Below are 27501 nucleotides of genomic sequence, written 5' to 3' on the forward strand. Positions count from 1 at the left end.
AAAAAATTGACCTGTATAATTTATGGGCATTTATATATAAATTACCAAGTTTGAGCTTTATAAAACAATGGGCAAACTTTAATTTAGCAATATAATAAAGAGGAGAAAAATATACACCTTTGCTGCATAGCAAAGAGTCAAACTGATTATTCCATAATAATTTATTTCTATACTTGCTAAACAAAGAACACTATGAAGCTGAAAGACTCTGCAAAGTGGCCAAGACTTCAAAAGACGTTCATTAAGAAATACTCTTAAACTCTGATGACTTTACTTTGATGAAACTGATATTATAGGATGTGCTTCGTCGTGTAATTATGGTATGTCGATGACTTGATGCTATAGCTTTAGGAGAAAACAATACCCGAAAAGAAAAAAATAAAAAGGCAGCTAATTAACATACACAAGTCAGGGTAAGACTGATTTTCTGAAATTAAGGGTAGCAAATGTTTTCACATCAACAGCATGATGGAAAAAGTAATTTACAATGTCGTAAAATTGTAAGACATAAGGTAAAAATGCATCTCATTAACAGATCATTTCATTTGGCACTCAAAACGATTTGATCATCTTGCTACCCCCTATATGCTTAAGAGGAAAAAAAAAAACATATGCGGAAAAACTCTGACAAAAAAAATGCAGGGCTACTATATGCTTACAAAACCAGTATTTGGACACACAACAAAGGATCAAGTATGAGTTTAAGATGGTCAAGAAACCCTCCATCCTTCACCAGCAAAGTTGGCTTGGTCGCCAAGTTCTTCTTCAATCCGGAGCAACTGCAAGGAAATTTAAACTTTTATATAAATAGTAAAAATGCAATCTGGCATTTCAACATAATGCTTCCCAGTATTACTACACATGTAACCCACCATTTACGCGCAAATTATCTGGGAAAAGATAGAGAAATTAACCAAATATGAATCCTCCCAATATCATATTACTATTAGCTACAAGCCTACAACGTTCATATACAGGCCTACAACGTTCAAATACAGGTCTTAGAAGTTATGTTTAAGACGTAACGGTAACTAAAAAAGACAAACCTGATTATACTTGCATAGGCGCTCCCCTCTGCAAGGTGCCCCAGCTTTGATCTGACCAGTAGCAAGGCCAACAGATAGATCGGCAATGAAAGTTTCCTCAGTTTCACCACTCCTATGAGCTACTATAACTCCCCAGTGAGCATCTTTAGCCATCTTGACAGCATCAATGGCTTCTGTGACGGTCCCAATCTGATTTATCTGAAAATGCCACTCTGTTATAAGTTTGATGATTTACAAGATAAATACAGATAGTATTAGACTATAAAGGAGCAAAGGACTAATATTTCAGATAACTAGATAAGTTTTGCCACTTCAAGTATGTTAAACACAGGTTTCTCTTGCTTTTGAATTGTCAAAACTAGATTATTTTTATACAGCAGTAACTAAGCTGAGCTGGATGATTAATCATCCACAGCTTCATATGCAGAGATTGCAGACATGTTTTGGAGCCATACATCAGGGCTGTCAGGCTATAGGTAAGAAGGGCAATATTTTAGTAAATCCAATAAAATCATTCTGTCAGAAAATTGCCTTTTGTTTTACTCCAGCAGCAAAATCAAAACAATGGTGAGACCAAGAGAGAATTTGAAAAATGAAAATCCACTAATGCCACCATAAAGAGCCAAATCATACCAAATGCAAAGGGATTCATCTTAGGGACAACAAATATTTCATACTATGTATTTCAGAAAGATAACTAGATAGATCCAAAAAAAAGAGAACACCTAAGGTGGACATCACAGCTGTCCCATTCAAAAAGGGAAGAAAAGGTTCTCCCATTGGAGCCTAATGGAGGATATTTGAAGCCTGACTAACAAAACTATCAGTCATATAAAAAAGTTTGTGGCTAATCGCTTAATTTTACCTTAAGCAGAAGAGCATTGCATGTGGACTCCTGAATGGCTTTCTCAATACGTTTTGGATTTGACATCAATAGACCATCCCCGACAACCTGCACAAATCACACCCAATGATTTCAGGCATTTAATTAGATAAAAAGCCTTGTAACACAACCCAAACCCTCAGCAGCAGGCATTGCTTATTCACTATCCATTGAAGATAAAGAATAATTTTGACCAAAACTTTCAAATGTGTTCCAGACAATAGTCCATCCCAGTAAGGAAAAAAATTTAAGTTGCCAACTATAGTTCTATTTCTTCTACACTAATGCAACATTGAATTGTCAATCATGTGTATTTATGAAGGTATTCCTATTGACAAAGGAAATACAAAACGAACCTGGCAAGCTTGAAGAGTAGAGAAATGCTTTGTGAGTTCCCAATCCTCTTTGTCAAATGGATCCTCAACTGAGACAATTGGGTAATCTGCAAGATGCAAAAGAAGAATAACACTGAAAAGGAAGACTCCACAAGGAATTTCAAATGGTAGAGAGATAAAAGGATGAAAGTGAAACAAGAGAGGAACAAAACACAACTATACCAGAACAAAGTTGTTTATACAATTCAATCATATCCTCTCCCGACTTGAAATTTAGCCCTGACTTATTTGGGGTCTTGAAGTCTAAATCATATTTAGTTCCTGTAAATCAAGTGAATAAGGAAAGCTAAATGTTAGATACCAGCAAGAATCAAGCCTCTCAAACCCAACCTTGAGCGTAGATAATTAAACAAAGTAAAGAATTCTAAACCTTGAAAACCACCCCTGAGGCCCTAAACAAGAGAAACTTCCAGTAAAAGCACATTTCATGTTTACTCGAAGGATTATCAAGATTTTAGAGCAGGATCCTCTTATAAGCTTGATTTTTGCACTTTAGAGCATTACCTATGCAAAATTCAGTTGCAGCTACATCAATAGCAATCTTTATTTTATCATTATGTCCAGTTCTACCAATAGCCTCCATGACTAAATCCAGGGCTTCTTTTACACTGCATAAGACAGATAGAAAACAAGAAATCAAATCAGAGCTGCATAGAACAAAATGCACAAGCTAAACACAGTGACACACATAATAAGATTGTTAACTCATGGTATTAGATTTAATATTTATATATACTCATTGATAATATTATAGAATAAGAGAATTGCCCCAGTAAAATATGCTTACCTTGAAATGTTAGGAGCCAAGCCACCATCTTCTCCTACATTGCATCCATGCACACCAAACTTTTCTGTAATAACAGCCTGCCCTTTCCGTTAACAAAAATCAAATCAATAAATTGCAAGCAAACACACTTTAAGATAAGAGTATTTGAGCGAAACTTGTTTGCTAGTGGGGATCACATGAGGCTGAAAGTATTGGCTGGAAGACAATGAGCTATCACATACAAAGTAATTAAAACGTGATAGGTAGAGTCATTTAGGTTTTAATTCTAACAGTTGAGAAGATCATCCATGCCGTTCCAACTCTTCATTTTACCTCAAGTATCTGTGTGACCGAGTCGGGTACTCGACAGGCACGCGGGTATGCCACTTACACACTTAATTTGGGACTAAAATCATGCAAAAGTTTCATGAAATGCAGTGTTTGAGACTTGACACATCATTGTGTCAGGTACTTCTAGTTGAGTCCAAGTAATAAAGCTCATTACTTTCTTTTCACAGTATTGGGCTCTTGGAAAACATCTTTTCTCTTTAAGTACTCCAAGTAAGAAGACATATTCATTTAGTACTGGAAATTGTTTTATTTTGTCATTGAACAGTCTTTTTCATAGTATAAATAATACTCGTGATGTGCTCTTACTTTTGTGAAGCACATAAGATTAGATTGTGGAATGGTCACGAATATCAAAGAACATGGTGTTCTATGTGCAGAAGGAAGATATTCCTGCTTAAACTATGACCACTACTATAAAGAAGTAAAATACCTTTAGGTGATGATACGTTTCAGACCCCATCTGCACTGCCTCCTCAAATGTCTTTGCACCAACAGGCAAAACCAAAATTTCCTGAAAATCAAAATTTAAGTATAAAATTTCAGTGAAAATCAGAATGGAATTTGAGCTTTCTATGAGTTAATAATTGCGATTTCATGGCAAGCAAGGGGTATTATCATCACAATACCTGAATAGCCAAATTGTTTCCAGCATGTTTACCACCACTGAGAACTGTGAAGGATGGAACAGGAAGCAATGTATTGGTCCCACCAGAAATATCAGCTATATGTTTGTAAAGAGGAACCTGGAACGAATATTCTAGTCAAAAGATGGCGAAATATAACATATTAATACAATAGGATAACTATCGTTCCAATGCCAATGTAAATCATACCTCTTTTTCAGCAGCTCCAGCTTTGCAAGCAGCAATTGAAACTGCTAATATAGCATTTGCACCGAGTTCTCCCTGCAACACCAGATGAATTAAGGAACATAGGACTCAAACCATTTAGAAGCCAGAGAACTAATAGTCTCCAACTTCCACAAGCAAGTAAGTGAAAATTGTTTCATACATATGACTGGCTGTGGGAGTGGGAACAAGCTTTCACATTATGTGATGATTACCTTCTTCTCTGTCTTATCTAAGTCAAGCATGACTTGATCAATTTGGGACTGAAGAGTAGGGTCCATGCCAATCAATGCTTCAGATATTTTCTCGTTTATATTTCTCACAGCTTTAGTAACACCGTTACCCAAATAGATCCCTTTGTCTCCATCACGCAATTCAGTGGCTTCATACCTACCCAAAAACAACACTGTATTAGCTTTGCAAGTGGTATACGAAAACATAATCAACACAGTACAAGTGCAAGAGAGAAAAAATTAAACTGCACATATAAATAGAAGCTTGTTTGTTGACAATTAACTTATTACAGGAGATAACAAGTTGGTAACAAATAGTATGCACACGACATAACTGGTATGCAAGGCTGCAAGCAGTCATTTATATAAAGGTCATAGAAAACAAACAAAGTACCTACATTATACCTTACCTAAATTGAATAACCATAAGAGTGGCTACAAACTGACCCCCCCCCCACCCCCCTCCTCCCGGAAAAAAAAAAAAAAAAAGAAAAGAAAATAAGTTTACCTAAACAAAGTCATCTATACTGCTGACTTTAAGATAATGGCAATAAAATGAGCTTTAAAATACTGGCAATAAATAAACTGACAGGAAATAAAGGCGTGTCCCATGAAGAACAATGGGCCTCACACAAGATAATATGAACCTTGATGATTAAGTATGTTGTATGCAGTATGCTGCATGATAAGCAACACTTGTAAACTTTCAATGTTAGCAAGACATTTCATCAACAAACACCAGCAAGCAGCAACAAACCCAGCAAGATCTTGCCAAGGCAATTTAGATACATTGGCCTCTTCAGTAATCATAACTGGTGAACATTGAAGCTACATACAAACCTCCCAACTTCCTGCAGTAAGCAGAATCCACATAGTATATTTGTTACAGGATTTACTGTGTATGGTGATGACCACTAAAACTATAAAGACTGTTTCTTAATCTAAGACCAACACCAAGGTCAAACAAAGCATTTCAGGATATGAATCATCTTAAAATGTCATAAAAAGACGTAATTGTCACTGGAGTAGGACAATGAAGTTGATTACATGACAGTCTTACATTACATGGGCTTCCAACCTATGTTATCTGGACTTTTTATTTCACCTCAACACGTATAAGAATACTCTTCAAAACTCTCATGTATGGACACTTTACACTTTAATTTGGACCCAAAAAGCACATTTTCTTAAAAATTTATTTCCCAAGTCTTCAATACATCCCGCTGTATTACCTATCTATTTCTAAAATCAGCTGGGATTGTAAAAATTTAGAGATACTTTTTTCATCATTTGCTAATTAAGTGTGAGAGAAGTTAGAAGAGAGGAGAACCATCAACTTTGTTGGATCTAGCTTCAAAATTAAATGAAATGAGGGCCAGGAGCACAGGAATATAGTGCAAATAACATCTAGTTACTATAGAAATGGATGAGGAGATGCCTTCTCGAACCTGATTCCTGATTCGGCCAGCATGTTTTCATGCCTTGCCTTGTAGGTTATGCTTAGAGAGGGTGATATACTTTCATATAAATTCTACTGTATTTGAGAAGAAATCTAACACAAAAGGAAAGGCTTCATTTTGACAAATTTCTAGAGCACAATTAGGAAATACTTCATGGATCTTCACTAGCAGCTCTTTTTAAATCAACTATCAAAGGTCTCCACATTCGTTATCCTGTATCTAATTTATTTTAATAAATGTAAGGTCTTGAAGAAGATTAAAGACTTTCATGCAGACAACTGATTCGAATAGGCTAAAATTAATGATATTCAACATAACAATTAACGTGTAAATTTGTGCCTAAGTGAGACACAAAATCATATATCTCAGCACTGTGAATATGGTTCTTTCATTTGGAATAGATTGTTGGAGAAATAGGGATCCAGCGTGCTGGGAGCCTGATATGCAAATTCTCCCTAGAATAAGAAGAATAATCATTTTGTAGTCTTGCATGATCGGCAATTTTGTGAAGTTTGTAACTCGAAAGAAAAGATTCTATTTTTAGAGATAGGACCTCAAATTATGAGTCTTTGCAAGACAAAGTAGGTTATCTTGCTTTCCTAAGATAGTAAGATACTACAATGCCATTTCAACGGATATATCCCAGAATTAAATGTATATGATGTAAAGCATGATAAATACGGTTTGCTTATCCAACAAAGGTCCTTAATTAAATATTATGGTAACTTCATTCTTGGTCTTAACAAAAGTTTTATAATTACACAAAAAGAAATAAAAAACCTTCCTATACAACCTGATAGAGAAGAGACTTCATGTGGACAGCAAACAACTATGATATCTCCTCTATCCACTCAAATATCAAGATGGTAGTCAACATAGAGCCAATTCTCTGAATAAACTACAGTCCGCATATCATATATATAACTAAACATAATTCTCCATCTGATTCTCCTGATGTAGTCATAATAATCCAAAGAAATCGAATGAGAACGAATCAGGAACTTCCTACAGTCCTTAGCAATTACATTGCCTTCCTACAGGGTAAACCACACCAAGCCACGAAAATCCATAATCTAACTAAATCAATTAGAAAGAATCAAAAAAATTGATCCTAAAGCCATTTGCAATTACATTGTATTCCTTTAGCAAACACGTACACCAGCTCAACAACATAAAACATTAAAACCTACTTTATGTAACATATGATCGCCGAATTCTCAAAAAAAACCTAAATGGAAAAAAGAGGAAAGAGAAAGAGACGTACATTCCAGAAGAAGGACCGCTAGGAGAAGAAGCACGAAAAGTGCCTTTATTCGTAGATAATTCAACTTCAACAGCAGGAATTCCTCTGCTATCAAGGATCTGCCTCGCCTTCACCTTCGTAATTACTGATTGCACCGATTTCAACATATGATTTGCCTAATTATTCAAAAATCAAAATTAATAAGCAGAAATTAACATGAAAAACAATAATTTGCTGCAGAATCAAACGGAAGAACTTACGATAAAGAGGACTGGATCATTGGTTTTAGCCCTAACAGCGGCATTGACGGCATCTTCAATCTTCCGAGACAGCAAATGCTTGTCCAAATACTCTTGCACTGACATTTTTCCTTATAATTTCTAGCTGATTTTGATGTTTAATTTCGACTTGGAGATGGATGATCTTCAACACGAGTAAGAAGAGAGAATTATCGAAAATCTTCGAATTTCTGGGAATGAAGTGAGACTGTTTTTTTTCTTTTTCTTTTTTTTTTTTTTTTTTTTTTTTTTGCTAATTTTACATTTTGGAGCTCTTTGATGTTATACTCCGTATTATTGTTAGTTAATCCCTCCATCCCTAATTTTTTTTGCCCCATTGTCAAAATGTGGGTCAAATTTTGACTATAAATTTTAATTAATATCAACTTTTTATAATTTTTACACGTAAGAAAATGGAGATATGACCGTTTTAATACATGTCTAGGAGATCGCGCGAAGTCAAATGGAGCAAAAATAAAGGGAGAGATGGGGAGTAATGGACGGGTGGATTGATTTGAAATAGGCTCAGATTTTTTGCTTGATGGGCTTTCTTGTATATATCCGTTTTTTTAATTTGGTATAGTCATCGGTTTTAAATTTTGGCCTTGTATACGGCCCTATTCACTCCACCTTAAAAAATTAATATTAATTTAAAATAATATCGATTCAATAAAAATAAGTTCAGTTTAGTAAAATTCAGTAACTTTAAAGAAGATATGTAATAAAAAAAAATAGCAAAAATAATTTAAGTTGAGTAAAAATAATTTCAATTAAGTAAAAATAACGTGAAGTGGACGGGGCCGTATAGTGATTAGTCTTGCTTGTGTGTCAGCTATCGTTTACTCCGTATATACTTGTAGAATAGTTGTTATTCTTGTTAAAGTGAATATTGATGAATTAATCCAAGTCTAGATTACAATAGGTAAATGACATTATAGATGCTTGAATTAAGTAGCAAAGACTTTCATGGAATTTATTGATAATATTAAATCAATAGTCAAAAGTGTCTCGCCCACTCATGAAATAAATCTAATAGATTTAAATTTTCAATCAAACATACTTTGCACAATACTACTCTTTAGTGCAATTTAAAAAAATTTGGTCAAAGAATTAAGGATAGAGGAATTGAAAAATCTGTGACCAACAAAATTTGAAATTGCATTAAAGCTATCAACGTGATGTTAAAATTACTGATTTTATCTGGCAGTATTGTTTGGGTCCCTTTCGGAGACCTATTTCATTGACAAAAGAGTAACGAATGATTTGCGTTGAGGTATAAATGCCTAATACCAACCAACCAAAAACCAAATATGAAAACTGACAAGGTTAAGCAAGACGTAGGTATTCTCTTTGGGCTAAGGACCTTTGATATTCATTATCAGTAACGATTTTGATGAATAATACAGAAAGTCCAGTCTTAATAAACTTAAGTTTATAATTACATGCTCACAATCGCCCTCAACATTAACTGGAGGCATTTTTTTCTTGACAAGAGCACTGCACTAAATAGATCAATACTTTACAAAGCACGGGTCATGTTGAAATAATACTTGTGGTTTCGTGAAACGTACATGCCATGTACAAAACCTAGTATCTCATACTACCACAAATGCACTGGATGCGCCTACAAAGTGGTGGACTGACCCAAAAAGTCCCTTTGAAGCGCCAAAATGCCGTATTCTATACACACCTGGCAGTGCTTTCTGTGGGATCCTCCATTCTATTGTTGCCTGACTATGTGTGCTGAGTTTGGCAGGCCTTGACCACTTGAAGCGGAGAGAGAAATCATCATCATCGTAAACTGGTTCCCAACTGTCCTTCTTAAGAAGCATCTCCACCAAAGCAAATGTTCCTTCGGTCATGAGATCATTTCTTGGACAGGCTGACCAGAAGACGATGCTCACCATATCACCTCTCTTAAAGGTTGCATTTCGGGGAACATCCGTGCTGCAATCTCCAAAGTTTGAACCAAGGGGAGGTGTGTCCAGAACAACCGGAGTGAGAAAGCCCACTTGCTTGTCCAGGAGATCTGGTGGCTGGGGGCCCGATTCAACCCTTTGGCCATGGACGAGGGCTGTAGCAAGTTTCTTGAATTCTTGAATGAAGGCACTATGTGTGTGGGGCCCATATAACGTAGAAGCACCCTGTTAACCATAATGTCAGTCAATGGTCAGCTTTCTGCATTATCTTTTAACTATTTGGGGGGGGGGGGGTGTGGTGTTACGGAGTTCCAGGACCTATAGGGCTATAGGTTAAACCAGATACAAAGTTTTTTAGTTCATGAACAATATCAGCGGCAACTTCTTTTTGGTACAGAAAGTTCCTCAGCAGGAACCAAAAATTACCAACACAGGATCCTAAAATATCTCCAACAAATAGATTCTCTAATAGTCTGACTGGCTAATTGAGCTGACAATCAGAACGATGGAATTGGGACATTTTAGTCAGATCAAATTCTGGTGCAGTCTTTCAATAGGGGTCTAGTCGGGTAATTTTTGGGTTTAATTTCTTGGGTCGGGTCAATTTCAAGTACAGGTCAGGTTATCTTAGCCATGCCTACTAGTAGTAAGAAGTGAGTCTGCTATACTTATAATAGCACGACACCTACAAGGAAGTAGAATTGTGGTTCTTATTGCTATAATCTATCTCAAAACATTAAACGAATGCCTTACAACAATAAAATCGGGATTGGGAGAAGAAATGCATAAACTATATAATAGCTGCAAACTGAGAATAAACTGCTGAAAGCCTGATATATGCTGTACAAGAGTTCTTCAAGTCAATGGCTTGTGAGAAACCATATAAGTTCAGTAGCTAGATAGTGTAAATGCACATAATGCAAATAGAAATGGAGTTGGTTTTAGTGGACACCAACAATAATATGGGGCCACCAGATACCATAGACGGCTAACAATATATTACTACAAAGTTAACCTTGAATAAAACTGACTCGCTGGAAGCAATGATTACGATAGGAAAATAAAGCAATATCTTAATAATCTGGAAATGGAAAACTGACCTCATATCTTTGGACCTGGTACTCCTCGTAGGTGGTAACATACTGTGAGTAAGTATTTGTCAATCCTGCTATAACAACATGAAGGCCGCCATTGAATTCTCCACTAGATGCACTTGTAAGAACTGTCTTCACAGCATCACGAAGACGCCTACCAGCCATTGTTGTGAACTCTGATGGCAGAATAAAAGCAAAATCAGCCAAAATAAAAGGAAAAATGTACTTCTATGTCATACATCATATGAAACTTTTAACTTTCTGAAATTGTAAATTCACAGGAAAGAATACACCAAAATCTTGAAGTTACAGGTTTGCACAATATGATGCTAATATGACAACCCAAGTTCTAAACACATATTCTCCCCTAAAAATACAATGTAAAATTAATAAAGCTCAAACCTCTGCCACACCTTAAGAGGATTAACTTAACTAATTTCTGAACATATGACAAAACCTAATTAATTTTCTAAGGCTTATTCAAAGAACATTCCTTAAATTAGCAGGGAACCTGCTCCTGAAACATTGGTGATTGACAAGCCAAAGCAGACCATGCATTTTTAAGACCATTATAAAGGTGAATCCTAGCGATACAAATAAAAACGATCAGCTGATCTATTAGGAAAACTAGAGCCTAAACTCTTTATATTACCAGCAGTATAATGATCCTGCATCCCGCATCAATACTTGGAACAAAGAACTAGAATTCTAACAAATTGGGGAGGCAACACCTTAAAGGTCGAAATATAACAAACAAGATGCAAGATTACTAGAAGATAGTCAAATACACACAAAATTACAAACTGCCAACAAATAAATTAGAAACCAAATAGCTTGATAAAATGTTAATTAAGTAGATGAAAGACTACCTGAAGGTACACTAAGGATAACGAATTGCCCAATTCGCAAGATCTGGATTGGAAGTATTGCAGGCTGCAGAGGAACCACCTTGGGTAAGATAAAAAAGACTTAAATAAATGGTAGGGCAGTAACAGCCAGTGTAAAACTTTGTCACATCGCTTGACATGAGTCACAATGATTGAGATTAGTACTAGGATGGGTGACCTCCTGGGAAGTCCTCATGTTGGTTCATGTAGCCGATCCTACTTATGGGATTAAGGCGTTCAAGAGGGTCATCAATAAATATTAACTTACTGAACCACACAAGGAATGAAGGAACCATCGAGAACAACACAGTTCCGAGGTTGTGTTCTGTTTCTACACTTATGAAAGTTTCTAAAATTAGTAAGCCAGACTTGGCCACTTGGGCAATATTAATTTTTCACACAAGCTGGTTGCATTCTTAACCTTGTTATTAATCTCTTTTTTCAAATTCTTGCGCAAAATCCAACTCTTAATAATGTCACATAATTATAGCATTTTGGCTTTGATACTTTAGAGAAGGCCTACTTCCACCATCTTTTAATAGATCATCCCCCATACCTACATAGAACAGCACTACAACGCAATATTCCAGTAAATCAGCAATCCAATCAAGTAGCAGACTAGCAGGTATTAGCCTGTATTGTCCAACAAGAGTTGACTGTAATAACAGGTCCTGTCAAACTGTGCAAGCACTTTACTCATATATCCAAACAATATACTATAGCTTTGTGTAGCCATATTACTTATATGAAGATACTAACCGCCCAATCATATGGAAGCTTCATTTCACCAGTATCAAGTAGAATTGGTTTTGGTTGTTGGCAGTCAACCTGCTCTTTTTCCGGTGTTTTCAGTAAGTTACGCACTAATCTCCAAAAGGGGTTTCCCTGACATTATGCACCACAAGAATAGTGATTTACTGATCATGCAAACACTAACCATGTGAACAAATTTACAAAAAGGGAACATAATTTAGTGGTTTCAATTACCTTGTCATCTCCCTGCTTAAAATCAAAAGCTCCTGGTCCATCTGTAGTACCTGCAGCAAAGGCAAATCCCATTGCAGCCGGACATGTTTTGACTACCTCACTGCCACCTCCTTCTTTAGGGATCGTAATCTCAAGTTTAGAGAAGTCCAGGTAAGTATGTCGAAAATCAATTTTCCCTTTTATCTGTTCAGATGCTGTTTTGAAAAGATCAGCAGCTTTCTTAAACTGCCTCTCCCCAATTATACGCGTGCTCTCAAATTCATCAGGGTAACTGTGAGGAAAAGATAACAGTTAATTTTGCATGGCCACTGAAATTTTTCTAGCCATATCAGTGAAAATAATTTGAGAGAGTTGCATACCCTGGTCCACGACCATAGCATAGTTCATTCTTCCCACCACATGTACTATGATTGAAGTCACAGGGAAGGCCCGTGTCAATGCAATATGCACCAAGAACATTGGGACTAACATCACCACAGTTTGACTGACAAAATGCAGCGACAAATTTAGGTTTATCACTCTGTCGGAGAGCACTTCTCACACGGCTAGAAATGCTCAAAAATTTGGTTACTTCTCTTTTAGAAGAAGCCTGAAAAGAAGAGGCGAGATCCAATAGTTCACGATCTGCATAAAGAAATATTGAAGAGATCTCAAAACTAAAGCCTCTGGGACCGTTACTAGGATGTGTACAGGAGCACAGGACAAACTCATCATCAGCAATCACAATGTGGGTGTGAGTGTATACACACACACACATACACTAAACACGTACATTTGAATCTTAGATAAGTAGATTGACCACTACATACACTTCCAGAGGATTAATAGGGTCTTTTTCCCGTGTCAGTACAGCTTCTAGCTGTAATGCCAAATCTAGCCGAAACTCAAATCCATAACATATCATAAGTCATAACCATTAATTCAATACCTCCAACCAGGCTCTTCTCTAGCTATACAGCATTGGAGCAAAAAATGTACAACTATCTTAATTTAATAAAATTAATATAGTCATTGAACAACTTGCCAGACAGCCTTTCTCACATTAATCACTTGACTCTACTAGAATATATTTCATCATATAATCTAACAAAAGGTCTACTAGTTTCAACAACCTAGCATGAAGGCTTCACATTTAAACACACCAATGGTCTAGTGGAGCTGCAGTAAGACCACTGGAACACTATAACAAATTAGATCTTGGATTAATGTTTGATGCTTACGCTTAACGTTGTATTCAGGAATAATATTGGAAATTCGCCTGGGAATTCTTTCTGTAGATCCTGTGTGAGATTCGTCAGAATAAATATTCCCGCTATCCTTCCCATCATGCCAGTCTTCCATAAATCGTGCAGCAGCACCTTTGTTATCCCCACTTATCAACGGATTTGTACGACTCATGGACGTCCCATGAGTCGCAAACCAGTTAAAACTGCCCACTGGACCCCATTCAGCATCTACAAACTTCAGAAGGGTCATCTCCTTATCAACATCAAACTTGTACTTGCTTCGCTCTTCAGAAGGATTATTTAAATAAGCACTAGGACTGCGATTGACACCAGCATCAAGAATCTCTCCTGTGCAAGGGACAGAGGTGAGAAGACATAAACATAAAAAGAGTCAAAATAACCATTCAATCCCCCCCCCCCCTCTCACCAAAAAAATAATGCAAACAAAAGTAATATATTAGGATTATTAGGCATAAGAGTATATTATAAAAAGATCAGGCAGGAACATCATTATATCAAGAGGTTTGAATTATATCATAATTGCTACACCATAATCAGCATATTCAGCAACATATACACAAGTTGTTCTTTCACCAGGTTTGAAGCTCAATAATTAGCCAATCCCTGATCCAAGTTGCAGATTCATCAAGTAGCTTTAGACTGTTCAATGGAAGTGGAGGAAATATGCAAAATAGATGAAAAGCGCAGAAACCTATATAGTCAAGAAGTAAAGTAACTTATGCCTTTTCACCAAGTAAAAAACACTCGTCATCCAGGTCAAGTAAACAATGAGTAAGAAAGGCAAAAAGGAGCAAGTGAGCAACATATAGCTTATGCAAACTATATTTAATTTTTTTTCCCCACTGAAAAAAGCTTTCTTCAACTAAATAATAAATAATCAAAAGACACAGAATTTTGGTTAAAGATAGATGCAAAATGATATCATGTATATCGAAGATGAGCATAGACTAAACTCGATCACCAAGCATTATGCTATATCTAGATCTGGTTCCTATATGACAATAAGGGTTGGAGAGTAATGCAAAGGAAAAGTTTAATGCACCTTTGTTCACAAAGATCGAACCAGGTCTCAGATTTCCGTGAGCTAGTATAAAACTTTGCTCAATGCCATCAACAAGAGCATCAAAGGACTGGCGCACAAATCCAAGAGAAGTGACAATGTATACAACATACTGCAGATAACCCCCGGGACCAGCATGTGTATGAATTCCACTGATAGCAACATTCTTTTCAGTGTACAGATTCCCATACCTGCAAACAAAGCTCTTTAATGATAATAATAAAAAATTATTCTCCAAACATGATACATGACAATACACAGTAGCAAACCTAAGGAAAATAAATCACCCTAAATAAGTATACTGAAGGTATATGGTATATCACTCATTTCTGAGGTGTTCAGTAATTTGTAAGTTCAATTAACTCTCAGCTCCTGCCTCCTACCTCCTAAAACTCACTATACTTAAAATAAACCCAGTTCGAGTTTTTCACATTTCGTGAACACATGCACTTTATAGGGTCAGAGTATATGTATATTCAACATAATTATGATCCAAGTAGAAAGAGAGATGTTACCTTGCTTTCAACCTCTCAAGAACTTTGATAGTCACAAGTTGTGAGGCCATACAAGCATCGAGATTCACAAAAGCTACACGATTTCCTGGAGGTTCTGCCACAATAAATGTGCGAGCACGCAACCTAAAATGGACCCCAGATGCAATTTGTGCCGTATCCGCATATCCCATCATATTAACATCAGCTGCCGGTCCTGTGATGTCATAGCTCCCAAGCCCAATTAGATAATTGGAAGTTGAGAATGCTCCTTTTCCGGCCAATAATAGCAGTATAAGTAAAAGAGAAAGCCGCATGACTCCAAATTTTCCCCGTATTAGGAAACATGAGGAACAAAGCAGCTTCATTGCAGATCCAAAAATAGGATAATAGAACCTATTCAAACCTCTTCATATGCCTTCATAACAAAAGAAAAAGGACAAAGTGGCGTTAGCATCAACAATATTCACAAGTATCATAGATCACAATGAGCAGAACAATTGGACATCACGGCCAATCCTTTGTAACTATTGACATAAAATTCAACTAGTTTAACACATAGATTTCGAGAGTATAAATGTGAATCAGTAATTTGTTAACATGATGTAGGCAAAGTAGTTTCTTTCTTTCTTATCTTCCACACTTTAAAAACACCTCCTCCATAGCAAAAATTCCTTATGAAGAATGACTTATTTCTACATCATAAAGCAAATTACTATCATTAATTGGAGTTTGATTGTTTTTAATCCTACTCACTACAATCAATTAGATAGGCATCTCACTCTAGAATTCCGCTCCATCTTTTACTCGGTTAATAGCTTCTTAAGAATCATCCTAATTAAAAGACAACAACGAACAAGTTCAAATCAAGGCGAAACAAGCAATCCACAATCAACATAATGCCTTCTCCCACATAATCGTGGCCTACAAAGTAAGTTAGCAAGTAATGCTCCAGTTTTTGTGGCAAGATTCAACTAAAACAAGCATAATATTGAACTTTACAGCAACATTTGAATTAATTGCAGGTATAATACCATTTAATCCTATTTTAAACAACCAATTAAACCAAAATTAAAATAGCAATACTTAATACAAGTAGAACAACAATACTTCAAATTAAATGAACCAGATATTCCTCACCAACAAAAACAATTACAATCCTACGCAAACAATTACTTAATTCAAAAAAAATAAGCGACGGTTAATTATAAGCTGACCTAGTCAAATTCTATGCTTGATCGCAGATTATACCACCATAATCCAAAATTACTCATGATATACAGCAAAAATACAAAAATTCAATGAGATGATTACCAAATAAAATTGAAATTTCGCGCCAATTGCACCGATGAATAGAAAAAGAGAGAAATTGCAAATTATGAGAAATTATGCCGAAAAAAGATGAGCAGAATTGGGAGGATTTTCGGAGCTTTGATGAGAAGAGGTGAGAGAAAATGTGAGTGTGAAGCAGACTTAGAAAAGGGTAAGTAACTTGGAAGGTTATTTTAATGGAGGAAGTGTGGGACCCAGTGTTTCACACGCCATAGAAATGAGAGAAGTTTCGTCAGTTTTGGCGTTACAGTTTATACTATGCTGTTGCTTTACTCTACTTAACCCAGAGTCAAGTATAAAGCAATATAATCGCGTCCGAGGTGTGGAAGTAACGACTCTGACGAGGTTAGGTTATGTCTTAAATTTTGCATTTGTGGTGCCATTAATTGAGCAAGGGAGGACCTACCTGTTTCATACGGTGGTTTATTCAAATATACTACTCTCTCTGTTCTAATTTAAGGGAGTTGTTAAAAGTCGCTCGTATTTTGAACATGAATTTCCTAATTTGCCCCTTGCTTATAAATATTTACGAAAGTTCCGCCTTAAATATCCTAATTCGCGGTTATGTAAATACAATATCCTAAACTTCATCTTAATATAATTTGCCATCTAAATTAAATTTTTTTTTCCGGAAAAAGGGGACTTCCGCCTTAAATTTCCGGAAATTCCACGGAACTTCCGGAAATTTAAGGCGGATGTTCACACTTTCGCCTGAAATTTCCGGAATTTCCGTGGAACTTCCGAAAATTTAAGGCGGAAGTCCCCTTTTGTATATTTTTTTTATTTTTTATTTCTGTTTTTTGTTTTGGTCTGTCATTTTTTATTTTTTTTATGTTATTGCGTAATTTAATTTGTTGTTGTAGTTGTTTTTTAAATTTGGTGTTGTTGTATTTGTTTATTAAAAATAATTTAGTTGTTGTTTCTTTTTAAGATTATTTGAGGTGAATTCGCTCGGGAATTTTGCGGCTCGGGTTTTTTTAAAGAAACTAACAAATATGATGCTCGGTAATGTTTTGAGGAAGCTCGTATTTTATTACAACAACCCGGGCCTTCCTTATATAGAAAAAACAAGCAAAGGGCAAAATGGTAAAATCACTTCAATTTGCGAGCGATGCCTGGTAATTTGCGAGCGACGAATAGCAATTCACTAATTTAATCGTTGCGTCTATAAAAAAAAAATTGAGTAATAAGTCGCCCGTACTTTGTATTAATTAATAGATGATGTGTAGCTCACATCATAGAATATGGATGAGATGATGTGGAAGGCCTACAATTGAAATAGACTTAAATGAAATGTATGACATTTTGAGATTTATTGAGAACAATAGTATTTCCCATTGAATACATTAAACTAAATCTAAAGGAACATTGGGCATTCATATAATAGTACAAAGTTTTGATTCCAACTTATTCTTAAGGTGAAGGATAACTTTTGATTCCAATTGGCCAATTGACCATATTTGTAAATAAAGACCTATAGCGATAATTCGGTAAAAAAAATAACTCCGGCGACAATCAATCAATAATAACATGATACTAAAACAGACACCAGGAATGACACGTGTCACTTCCTGGTGCTATTTTTTCCCTTCAAAACTCCCTTCTCCCTTTTTAACAAAAATCTTTTATTTTTGGAATATTTGGGTCATACAATTATAATACAGTAATATGTTATTCCTAATTTTATACATTATCTTTATAATAATTTTATTCCTTTTTATTTCGTATTCTATTTACTTAAAATAGTTACACAAGATTTTGAGACTTTTAATTAAGGGAGAATGAGCTATAAATTAGAAGGTTGAAATATGATGGATAGTATAAAAAACGAGGGCCAAAAACTACAATATTAATATTTTTTTCATAGTCGAACAATAGTGGGGTTCAATAAAATAAAATAAAATAAAAACATTTGTTTTCATGTTGTTGATTTGAAATGTTATGAAATGATAATAATTGAGTATGTTTTTTGCTAAATATTTCTGTAATAATTTTACCAACTTATAACATTTTTTTTCCCTTTAAAAAATCTTTTAACTAGTACTAAAACAGGTCATGTTTACATCGATTATTTTGGACATATGTTAAGCAATCATTGAAAAATTTCCCGCCAATAAAATATATGATGTCAGCTTTAAATTTTATTTTTAAAAAATTATTCTACTTAGCTTTTTTTTTTGGACTAAATTAATTCATTTATAAAATGCCATAAGGCATCTACATTGTATAGTTTTATTGGGAATAACATGCATCATTAATATAATATAATGTACACTATTTTAAAATATTTTCAACACAACTAATTAAAAATAATTTTTTTTCCTTAATTGTGGTTTTAATAAATCTTGCCTTATTATTTCATCTTTCTTACATGCATTGCATTTGTTTATTCCACATAAGTTGCCTCATTTTTATATTATATCACAAATTAATTATGGAAAAAAATGTTATTACTATCGTGCATCTCACAGACACTAATCTAGTATGGTAAAAAATGTAAACTCCATGTGACAATTTGGTAAAAAAATTAATCTCAGGCAACATTTAGGCCAAAATATCAAATTTTTCCAACAAAGTCTTCAAATTTCCTAATTTAATTTGTTATTGTGTTTTTTAAATTTATTTTTCCAATTTAAAAATTACAATTAATATGTCATCTCTTTTTATTTTGCTTATAAATCCCAATTTCAAATTTATTTCCAACCCCTTTTTTAAAAAAAAATTGTTAAGGGGTAGGAAAATTAAGTGAAAAATAATATTTACACAATAATTTTTATTTATTTTTTAAATGGAATAGGGAAGGGTGATTTCATTAAATAATAATAGTCATTCGGCATTTACAGTCATCATTTAAGAGATCTAAATTCTCAATACAAGAATTAAACACCCCTAAACTAATGACATCGCTTCTGGATAATTTTAGATGCCTTTACATCGTTATTGACGGAACTCCATTGATGTATAGTCGCAAAAGTGATAAAACTTGATTGGTCATCAAGATCTGCAAATTTGCAAGACGAATCTTCTAAATCTGCACCCTTGTACCAACAGTCCCGCATTTCCACAAATTTGCAAGACGAATCTTCTAAATTTGTATCTCTGCACACACTAAAAACAAACAAACAATACTAAACCCTACATGGAGGGACCGACTAAACCCTACATAGAGGAACTGACTATATTCACCATACTATTGGTGATCTTTAGTTGCTAAAAACATTAAATTAAAGAAGAACTTGGGGTTTACCATCGATAAAAATCGATGGCAGCCCCTAAGTTTTACTATGGTGGCTAGGTTTGAAGAGAGAGAAAAATAATTTTTCTTCAAATTGTTAATTCTGAAAAAAAAAGGGTTGGAAAATTAGGTAAGAGACCATTAAAAACGAACTAAATCAAGCATTTGTGGGTAGTTTGTCGGAAACTTTTGTATATTTTGGGTTAATTGTCGCTGTAAACCAGAAAAATTCAAACCTGCAATATATAAATAAAGAGGTAGAAAAATATACGGAAACAATAATTTCATTGATAATTTGTGGGTTACAACTCTCGTACATCTCTTGATTCCTGTCTCCAAAAGGCTAGGATTTTGATATTTGTTTGTAGTATAGGGCCTTGTTGGCTTATTCCATACTATGGACCTACAATGTTTGGTAGTAGGGAGGAGATGGAGTCATTTTGACTTATTTCATTTGAGCCTAATTAAACCCTAAAAACAACTCTCTTTATATATAATATCATATAGTAATGAACAAGATAGCTATCAAATATTCAACGATATCTTGATGATAAATATCCTATATTTTTTGATATTATATCCTTATTTACATATATCTGACACCTTATAATTAACAAAATTTTGGTGTCAACAAACCCCCCCTCGAGACCTGTTGTGGAGATTTGACATCGGATGCAACTTGGTCTCGAAACTTTCCTGTAGAATTTGAAAGCAAATTTGGCATGCCCCCATTAAATCTACGAGTTTTGAAATTTGGAGAGCGGAGATGAAGAGCGAAAACTGTCTCACCGAGCGTGTCAAAATTTGTTTACACAAATTTCGAGTCTAAACGAGAAATAAAGTAACAAATTAATTTATATTAATATTTGAATTTTGGGTACAATCTTTGTATAATAGTTTATAATAAAATAAACTAAGTCCTCTAATTCTGTTCCGCAGCTTGGCGTTGACACGTGTGTGACACCTGTAAGGCGACGTTTGATGACGTCAACTTGAGTTTGAATGTAGGGTGACGTTGATGACGTCAACATGTATTCAAGGGTTTTGTTTGAATACACCTGAACGAGGGCTTATATCACTACAAGAATTCATCTGATTTCCGACGGAAAAAATCCGTCGAAAAATAGAGGATTTCCGTCGGAAATAGACAATTCCGTCGGAAAACGTCTGTCGGAAACACCCTCGTCGGAAATAAGGTCATTTACGACGGATTTCCGACGGAAATGTATTTTCCGATGCTTTTTCCGACGGAAAAATTGCGTCGGAGCATGGTGATTGGGGGCTGGAAAAGTCCGTCGGAAAGCACCGACGGAACACCTAATCCGTCGGAAAATAAGGAATTTCCGACGGAATAAATCCGCCAGAAAAGGGGGAGATTTCCGACGGAAAATTTCCGCCGGAAACTCCTTTACTTTCCGACGGAATTTTTCCATCGGAAACTCCTTTACTTTCCGACGGAATTTTTCCGTCGGAGATTTCCGGCGGAATTTTTCCGTCGGAAATCTCCCCCTTTTCCGGCGGACTTATTCCGTCGGAAACGCTATTTAGTTTGTTTTTTTTCCTCCGTTTTGAATTGTTGTTCGCTATAGCAACCTGTTTAAACATTTGAAAATAAAGCAAACGATCAACATAAATTAATAATTATAATTACTACATTCAGTTTGGATTAGTAACCTAGCTAAATTGTATCTCAAATTGTGTACAGTACGGGAAACGAAACAGAAAGCTACATGACGGGAAAAGAATCTGAGCCCCCAGAACCGGGGTTGTCGTCCCAAGGGTCTCGCGGCTGCGGCGGCATCTTGGAACATGTGAATGGAGTGTTGAGTCCGGTCATGCGACTCAACATCTCGTCCATCATCTCTTTGTTCCTCCGCTCCAGTTCGACCATCTGAGCCTCGGATCAAGCCTGTAACTGAGCCTCAAATCGAGCCTGTAACTGTGCCTCCAACCGAGCGTGTACCTGGGCCTCCACTCGAGCCTCGATCTCAGCCATAACAGACGACGCCGGCGGCTGGTACTACTGAGAGGACCCAGATCCTCCAGAATGGGATTGATAGTACAACTCAGCACCTCGACCAAGCCCCCTTACTCGACCTTTCTTGTTACGTCCGCCCACTGCATCCCAGTATAGCTCATCTTGGCTTTTGGAAGACTCCTGGCTGCTCGCTTCCTCAACCAATTTCTGATATGTTTCCTGCATAACATTGACGAGATATATTAAGAAATAATGACGTTTGAAGAGAAAAAAGGTCAACAATAAAGGGTTTTTATCAACAGAAAAATTGACGAGAAAAACGAACCTTAGAAGTGTTCTACCTTGCCTATTTTTCACATTGACTATCAAACTAACCTATAACTTGCACTAACATACCAATATAGCCTAGTTACAAGTGTTCATGCGTTGAAAACGAACCCTAGATGCATTTCACTAAGTTTTGGGACGATTTACGTGATACAAGAAATTAAATTATTGAATTTATTACCGCAATCTCCTGGGACTTTTTGTTTGCCGGCACCTTTCCTTTACCTGGCACCTCCTTGAAGTGCGTTTTCAGGAACAGATCAGCAGCGGATGGCAGTTTCCCTTGGTTTTCCGCCGCCTTTGCACATAAACACAAATAAATCACTTTAATATGTAAACTGACATGATGCAAAACCTAAAACAACATTTCCTATACATACCATCCGTTTTGCATGTTGTGCCGCTGATATGGAACCCTGGAAGTGGGTTGCCTCCACCTCATTCTCCATGAAACCGCCTCTTTGGTTCAGCCTGTTCTGGGTGGACCGCTTCTGGTACGTGCCATCAGCATCCGGAATCTCCATCATCTTCTTGTGCACTTCCTCCGACACCCAATACGGTCTTTCACCTTTCATCTTCTTCGTGACAGTGTAAAACATGTCACGAAGGCGGGTACTAGCCCGAGATTTGAATGCCGCCCGTACACGACTGTCCAGCTCCGGTGACCATGTAAAATGTTGCTGTAAAATCAAAACTCGTAAAACGTAACAACAAAATATTTTGTACAATAAAATAATACACAATTGTATTGGTACATACGCTGAACAAGTTCCACCAATGGGTTTTCGTGGCATCGTCTACCTCTCCATAGTTCCTCCAAGGCGCCGTATAGTGCCCTTGGATCGAGCCGGAGATGGCTTTCTTCACTATTTGGTCATCAAACCTGTTTCAGAACAACAAAAACAACGTCAGTAGCTTTTGATAATTAGAAATATGAATCACGAAATGCACATAACATATGATCTAATATTCTTACCACAGCGTGGTCGGGTCTAGGCGTGGCATACAACGCTCCACCGACTGCTCTGAACTCCGGGGCTGTGACAGATCCTTAAGCTGAGTAAGCGAATCTGGTACATGAGTGTCACCCAGACCCTGAACAGTCTCAGAGTTATCCTCAGCAGTCTCGGGGGCCTGCTGGCTGTCTGACACATGGTACGGGGGGTAAGGATCAGATCTTCGCGACTTCTTCCCCGAGCTGCCTCCCTTTCTTCCGCCGGCCATGGTTCCCTACAAAACAGTTCAAGGGCATAACATACATACATACATACATACATACATACATACATACATACATACATACATACATACATACATACATACATACATACATACATACATACATACATACATACATACATACATACATGCATAACATACATACATAACATACATTGCATAAATAGTTGTATTCCTCAAATAAATCATTAAAGCTACTCGTTACTATCACTATTGCTACAATGATCACTATTGTTATCATCAGTACTATCATTAAAAACAACAATGTCGTCCTCATCCTCGTCACTGTCCTCTTCGTTGTCACTTGAAGAGACGCTTGATTCGTCTTCAGAAGCAGACACAATATCGTCGTCCTCACCCTCGGAGACAACAAATGCATGACCATCGCCACCATCTCCATCGCCATCGTAGTTCGGGATATCAGTCGGTGGGCAGAGTGTACTGCATTCTCGTGTTTGTGTTCCTTGCAAGAACTCCGGGTCAACAGGAGCATCCACAACGGACCTTGACTGCGTTTTAAACACAACCCACCATTGAGATCGATCCCGTCTGAGGCTCGGATATGGTGCGTATACACCTGACCAGCTTGATAAGACAGCACGAATGGGTCATATTTGGGGTATTTCTTAGTATGATTCACGTCAACAAGCTTGTATTGTTCATGTATGTTCATACCCCTACCACAATCCATCCAACTACACTTAAACAAGATGGTCTTGTATTCACGGATCGCACCAGTGTAGACAACTTCAATAATGTCTTGTAACATGCCAAAATACTCTCCTCCATCTTGACTGGACACACACACCGTAATTGATCGTGCCCTTATGTCTGTCGTAGTCTTGCGTATGGAAATTGAAACCACTAACACATATTCGGCTCCAAGTGCGAACTTTCTTGAAAGGACCCCTAGCCAAAGCTTGCAACACATCAGATCTTGGTTTCTCTTCAGTTACCTGTTAGTGTTAGATAAAATTAAAGGACGTCGTAGTTGGATTATACATACAGAAGTCAATAAATATCCCTATATTTGAAAGAGGTCCCACCTTGTCCCTAAACCAATTAGGGAACTGTGTTTCGAATGTCTCCCATACAGCTTCTCTACGCAGAGTAGGACGGGCGCTAAGAATATGGTCCTCAAACCTCCTGCTACGACAGCAAGAACATGTTAATGACCGTGAAACTCAGTACACCTGATCATATGATGGAAACAATTTAGTTACTGTGGATTACCTTTCATATTCACCTAATATGCCACTGTTTGATAAAACAAATAAGTGTCCACGTTGAAATTCCTTTTCATCTAACCACCTCAATTTTCCCTCGGTTGACACCCGACCGGTGTCCTCCGTGAACATTTCTGGGATGTCATTGGTGTCGATGGAGGTGTCAACATCAGCATTCACATTCCGACCCAGATCTCGTGTTTTTGTGTCAACTGACGGCTGGAAATAATTTGAGCAGAAGTTTGCTATCTCCTCAGTAAGGTAAGCGCTGCCTATCGAACCTTTAACGCGAGCCTTGTTGCCAATTTTCCGTTTTATATGGTTAAGGAACCTGAAATTAAAGTATGTTATGAAACTAAACGTTGAATTTGTGGCTGCTCAACAACTAAATCAAGGGTTCACTACCTCTCGAACGGATACATCCACCAATACTGCACAGGTCCAGCTAACTTTGACTCGTACGGTAAGTGTATGGGTAAATGCTCCATGGAGTTGAAGAATGCATGGGGAAAAATCTTCTCAAGTTTGCAAAGGATCTCGGCAATGTTCTTTTCCAGTCGTTCCATGTCACCGACTGTGACTGTGTAGCAACACAAGTCTCTAAAGAATTGACTGATCTATGTTACTGCATTCCACACATGAACAGGGAGCAATTCTCTCAATGCGACATGTAATAACCTCTCCATGAACACGTGACAATCATGACTTTTCATTCCATGTATTCTACACGCCTGCAGATCCACACATCTGCCCAAATTGGAGGCGTAACCGTCAGGGAATCGCAGGTCACGAACCCACTCACACAAAACCTTCCTCTGACCCTTATCGAGGGAGAATGGGGCCTTTGGCATGACCTCATTCCCTCTATCATCAGGCTGTAGATGAAGTTGTGGTCGCCAACAATATTTGGCGATGTCTTTTCTGGCCGAAGGTGTGTCACAAGTTTGTCTTCTCACATCCATTACAGTGTGAAATATTTGATCAAAGAAGTTTTTTTCAATGTACATGATATCTAAGTTGTTACGAATCAGCAAATGCTTCCAATACGGAAGCTCCCACAAGCAACTTTGCTTGAACCACCCTTTATTTTCCTTTTTCAACACTTGTAGTGATTCAGGCCCATCGGTGGCCCTCGGAAGGTCTTTCACACATTCCCAAAGTTCCACCCCTGACATGATGTGCGGCGGTGAGCCTTTTTCAACTCTGTTTTCGCAAAATGCTGTTTTACTTTTTCGGAAAGGATGATCCACAGGAAGAAATTGACGATGACAATCAAACCACGAAACTTTTCCCCCATGCTGCAACCAAAATGCCTTTCTCTTTTCCATGCAGTACGGGCATGCCTTCTTAACAGCCGTAGACCATAGACAACATACCATATGCAGGGAAGTCACTAATGGTCCATAGGATGGCTGCTCTAAGGTTGAAGTTTTGTTTCATTGATATATCATAAGTACTTGCGCCAACTTCCCACAACTGTTTCGGCTCCAGTATCAGTGGTTGCATGTACACATCTAAATTCCCCTTCGGGTTTTTGGGGCCAGGGACTATCAGTGACTAGAACATGAACTGTCTTTTCATACACATTGAGGGAGAAAAATTGTATGGGGTCAAAATCACGGGCCAACAAGAGTACTGACCCCCGAACTTACCATGAGGAGCAAAACCATCTGTACACAACCCTAGTCGAACATTCCGTGGATCCGAGGCAAACTCTGGGAAGCAGGTATCAAGCTGTCTCCAAGCTTCAGTGACACTAGGGTGTGCCATCGTGCCTTTGACACGAGGATTATTTGCATGCCAGCTCATTTCCTCTGAAAGGTTCTTCGTTGCAAACATTCTTTGCAACCTAGGTGTGATCGGGAAATAAAATAGCGCATTCTTCGGAACCAAGCTGCCTTTAAAAGTTTTGTTATATCGATCACTGCCACACACTCTACACGTAGGAAGTTCAGAATCCTCTTTCCAAAACAACATACAACCCTTGGGGCATGCATGAATCTTTTCATGCGGCAGCTCCAACCCCTTAACAACCTTCTTAACATCGTAGAATGTGTCACCCAAACGGCTGCTACCAGGGATCACTTCTGTCAACAATGAAACGAACCCATCGACACACCTGTGCGGCAAATTGTACTCACAGTTTAAGCTAGTAATTCTTGCCGCCACCTCCAAAACTGACATCGAACTCCCTTCATACAATGGATGTTCAGACGCCTTCAACAAATCAAGAAAACGCTTTGCTTCAGCGTTAGGCTCCTCCTCTGCAGCTTCAGTACCCGATCGATCATAATTATGACCAACAGCATCCATAACCATATCACGATATTCGTTTGACTGGCCTTCTACCGAGGATTCAGGTAGCCTTTCCCCTTGACAAATCCACTCCCAATAACGAGGAGTGAATCCCTTGCTGTACAAATGAATTCTTACTGTGTCCAGATCTTGAAAACGTCTGTTATTGCATTTAACACAAGGACACCTATATTCATTCTTTGCAGTCTCACGATGATCTTCGGAAAAGCGCACGAATTCCTCTACCCCTTTCAAGAACTCAAGCTTAATAGAACGCCCATCCATACTATCATACATCCAGCTCCGCTCTCTTCGTTTCATGATTCTAACTTCAACGGGTATTATTCATTTCAAACATCTTTAGAAGATTGAAATACTAAACTAACATATATACATTATACTAAACTAAACTAACATACATATATACATTATACTTAACTAAAGTAAAATATATTATACTAAACTAAACTAACAAACATTATACTAAACTAACATACATTATACTAAACCAAACGAAACTAAATTAACATACATACATTATACCAAACTAAACTACCATATACTATACCAAACTAAACTAAACTAAACTAAACTAACATACATACATTATGCCAAACTAAATTAACATACCTTATACTAAACTAAATGAAACTAAACTAAACTAACATACATTATACTTGT

General features: G+C 36.9%; 3 protein-coding genes across 4 annotated transcripts; all 3 read right to left on the reverse strand.

Annotated features, from left to right (window-relative positions):
• Positions 1 to 408: 408 nt before the first annotated feature.
• Positions 409 to 7785, reverse strand: LOC110688333 (cytosolic enolase 3-like). Its single transcript, XM_021865071.1, has 13 exons — positions 7486 to 7785; positions 7247 to 7401; positions 4505 to 4679; positions 4275 to 4346; positions 4068 to 4184; positions 3872 to 3952; positions 3112 to 3188; positions 2829 to 2932; positions 2487 to 2585; positions 2286 to 2371; positions 1912 to 1998; positions 1047 to 1244; positions 409 to 779 (listed from the first exon to the last, which is right to left on the reverse strand). The coding sequence occupies exons 1-13, from the start codon at positions 7588 to 7590 to the stop codon at positions 711 to 713; spliced, it is 1425 nt and encodes a 474-aa protein (XP_021720763.1). The 5' UTR covers positions 7591 to 7785; the 3' UTR covers positions 409 to 710.
• A 1062-nt stretch (positions 7786 to 8847) lies between these two features.
• On the reverse strand, positions 8848 to 16803 carry LOC110688334 (neutral ceramidase 2-like). 2 transcript variants are annotated; one of them, XM_021865074.1, is made up of 10 exons: positions 16406 to 16803; positions 15213 to 15606; positions 14680 to 14888; positions 13611 to 13964; positions 12750 to 13014; positions 12391 to 12661; positions 12163 to 12288; positions 11386 to 11449; positions 10523 to 10692; positions 8848 to 9647 (listed from the first exon to the last, which is right to left on the reverse strand). In XM_021865074.1, the coding sequence occupies exons 2-10, from the start codon at positions 15554 to 15556 to the stop codon at positions 9099 to 9101; spliced, it is 2352 nt and encodes a 783-aa protein (XP_021720766.1). In that variant the 5' UTR covers positions 15557 to 15606; positions 16406 to 16803; the 3' UTR covers positions 8848 to 9098. The 2 variants fall into 2 exon arrangements, with proteins under 2 accessions (XP_021720766.1, XP_021720765.1); XM_021865073.1 differs by having other exon boundaries at positions 16503 to 16802.
• Positions 16804 to 25872: 9069 nt separating this feature from the next.
• Positions 25873 to 27141, reverse strand: LOC110688590. Its single transcript, XM_021865357.1, has 2 exons — positions 26178 to 27141; positions 25873 to 26072 (listed from the first exon to the last, which is right to left on the reverse strand). Exons 1-2 carry the CDS (start codon positions 27139 to 27141, stop codon positions 25873 to 25875), a joined length of 1164 nt encoding a protein of 387 aa, XP_021721049.1.
• Between the last annotated feature and the right edge of the window lie 360 nt (positions 27142 to 27501).

This window comes from Chenopodium quinoa, unplaced genomic scaffold (assembly GCF_001683475.1).
Source record: "Chenopodium quinoa cultivar QQ74 unplaced genomic scaffold, ASM168347v1, whole genome shotgun sequence".
Taxonomy (NCBI): Eukaryota; Viridiplantae; Streptophyta; class Magnoliopsida; order Caryophyllales; family Amaranthaceae; genus Chenopodium; species Chenopodium quinoa.

Excerpts from the sequence above, each read along its gene's own strand:
- LOC110688333 (XM_021865071.1), bottom strand. The coding sequence starts at position 7,590 with ATGTCAGTGCAAGAGTATTTGGACAAGCATTTGCTGTCTCGGAAGATT. Across the intron at positions 7,402-7,485 it reads ATGATCCAGTCCTCTTTATC|GCAAATCATATGTTGAAATC; the intron begins GTAAGTTCTTCC and ends TTGAATAATTAG. Across the intron at positions 4,185-4,274 it reads CTGGAGCTGCTGAAAAAGAG|GTTCCTCTTTACAAACATAT; the intron begins GTATGATTTACA and ends TATTCGTTCCAG.
- LOC110688334 (XM_021865074.1), bottom strand. The coding sequence starts at position 15,556 with ATGAAGCTGCTTTGTTCCTCATGTTTCCTAATACGGGGAAAATTTGGA. Across the intron at positions 13,015-13,610 it reads TCCTGAATACAACGTTAAGC|ATCGTGAACTATTGGATCTC; the intron begins GTAAGCATCAAA and ends TTCTTTATGCAG. Across the intron at positions 10,693-11,385 it reads TATCCTTAGTGTACCTTCAG|AGTTCACAACAATGGCTGGT; the intron begins GTAGTCTTTCAT and ends TTCTGCCATCAG.
- LOC110688590 (XM_021865357.1), bottom strand. The coding sequence starts at position 27,141 with ATGAAACGAAGAGAGCGGAGCTGGATGTATGATAGTATGGATGGGCGT. Across the intron at positions 26,073-26,177 it reads AGATGGTTTTGCTCCTCATG|TCCCTGGCCCCAAAAACCCG; the intron begins GTAAGTTCGGGG and ends AGTCACTGATAG.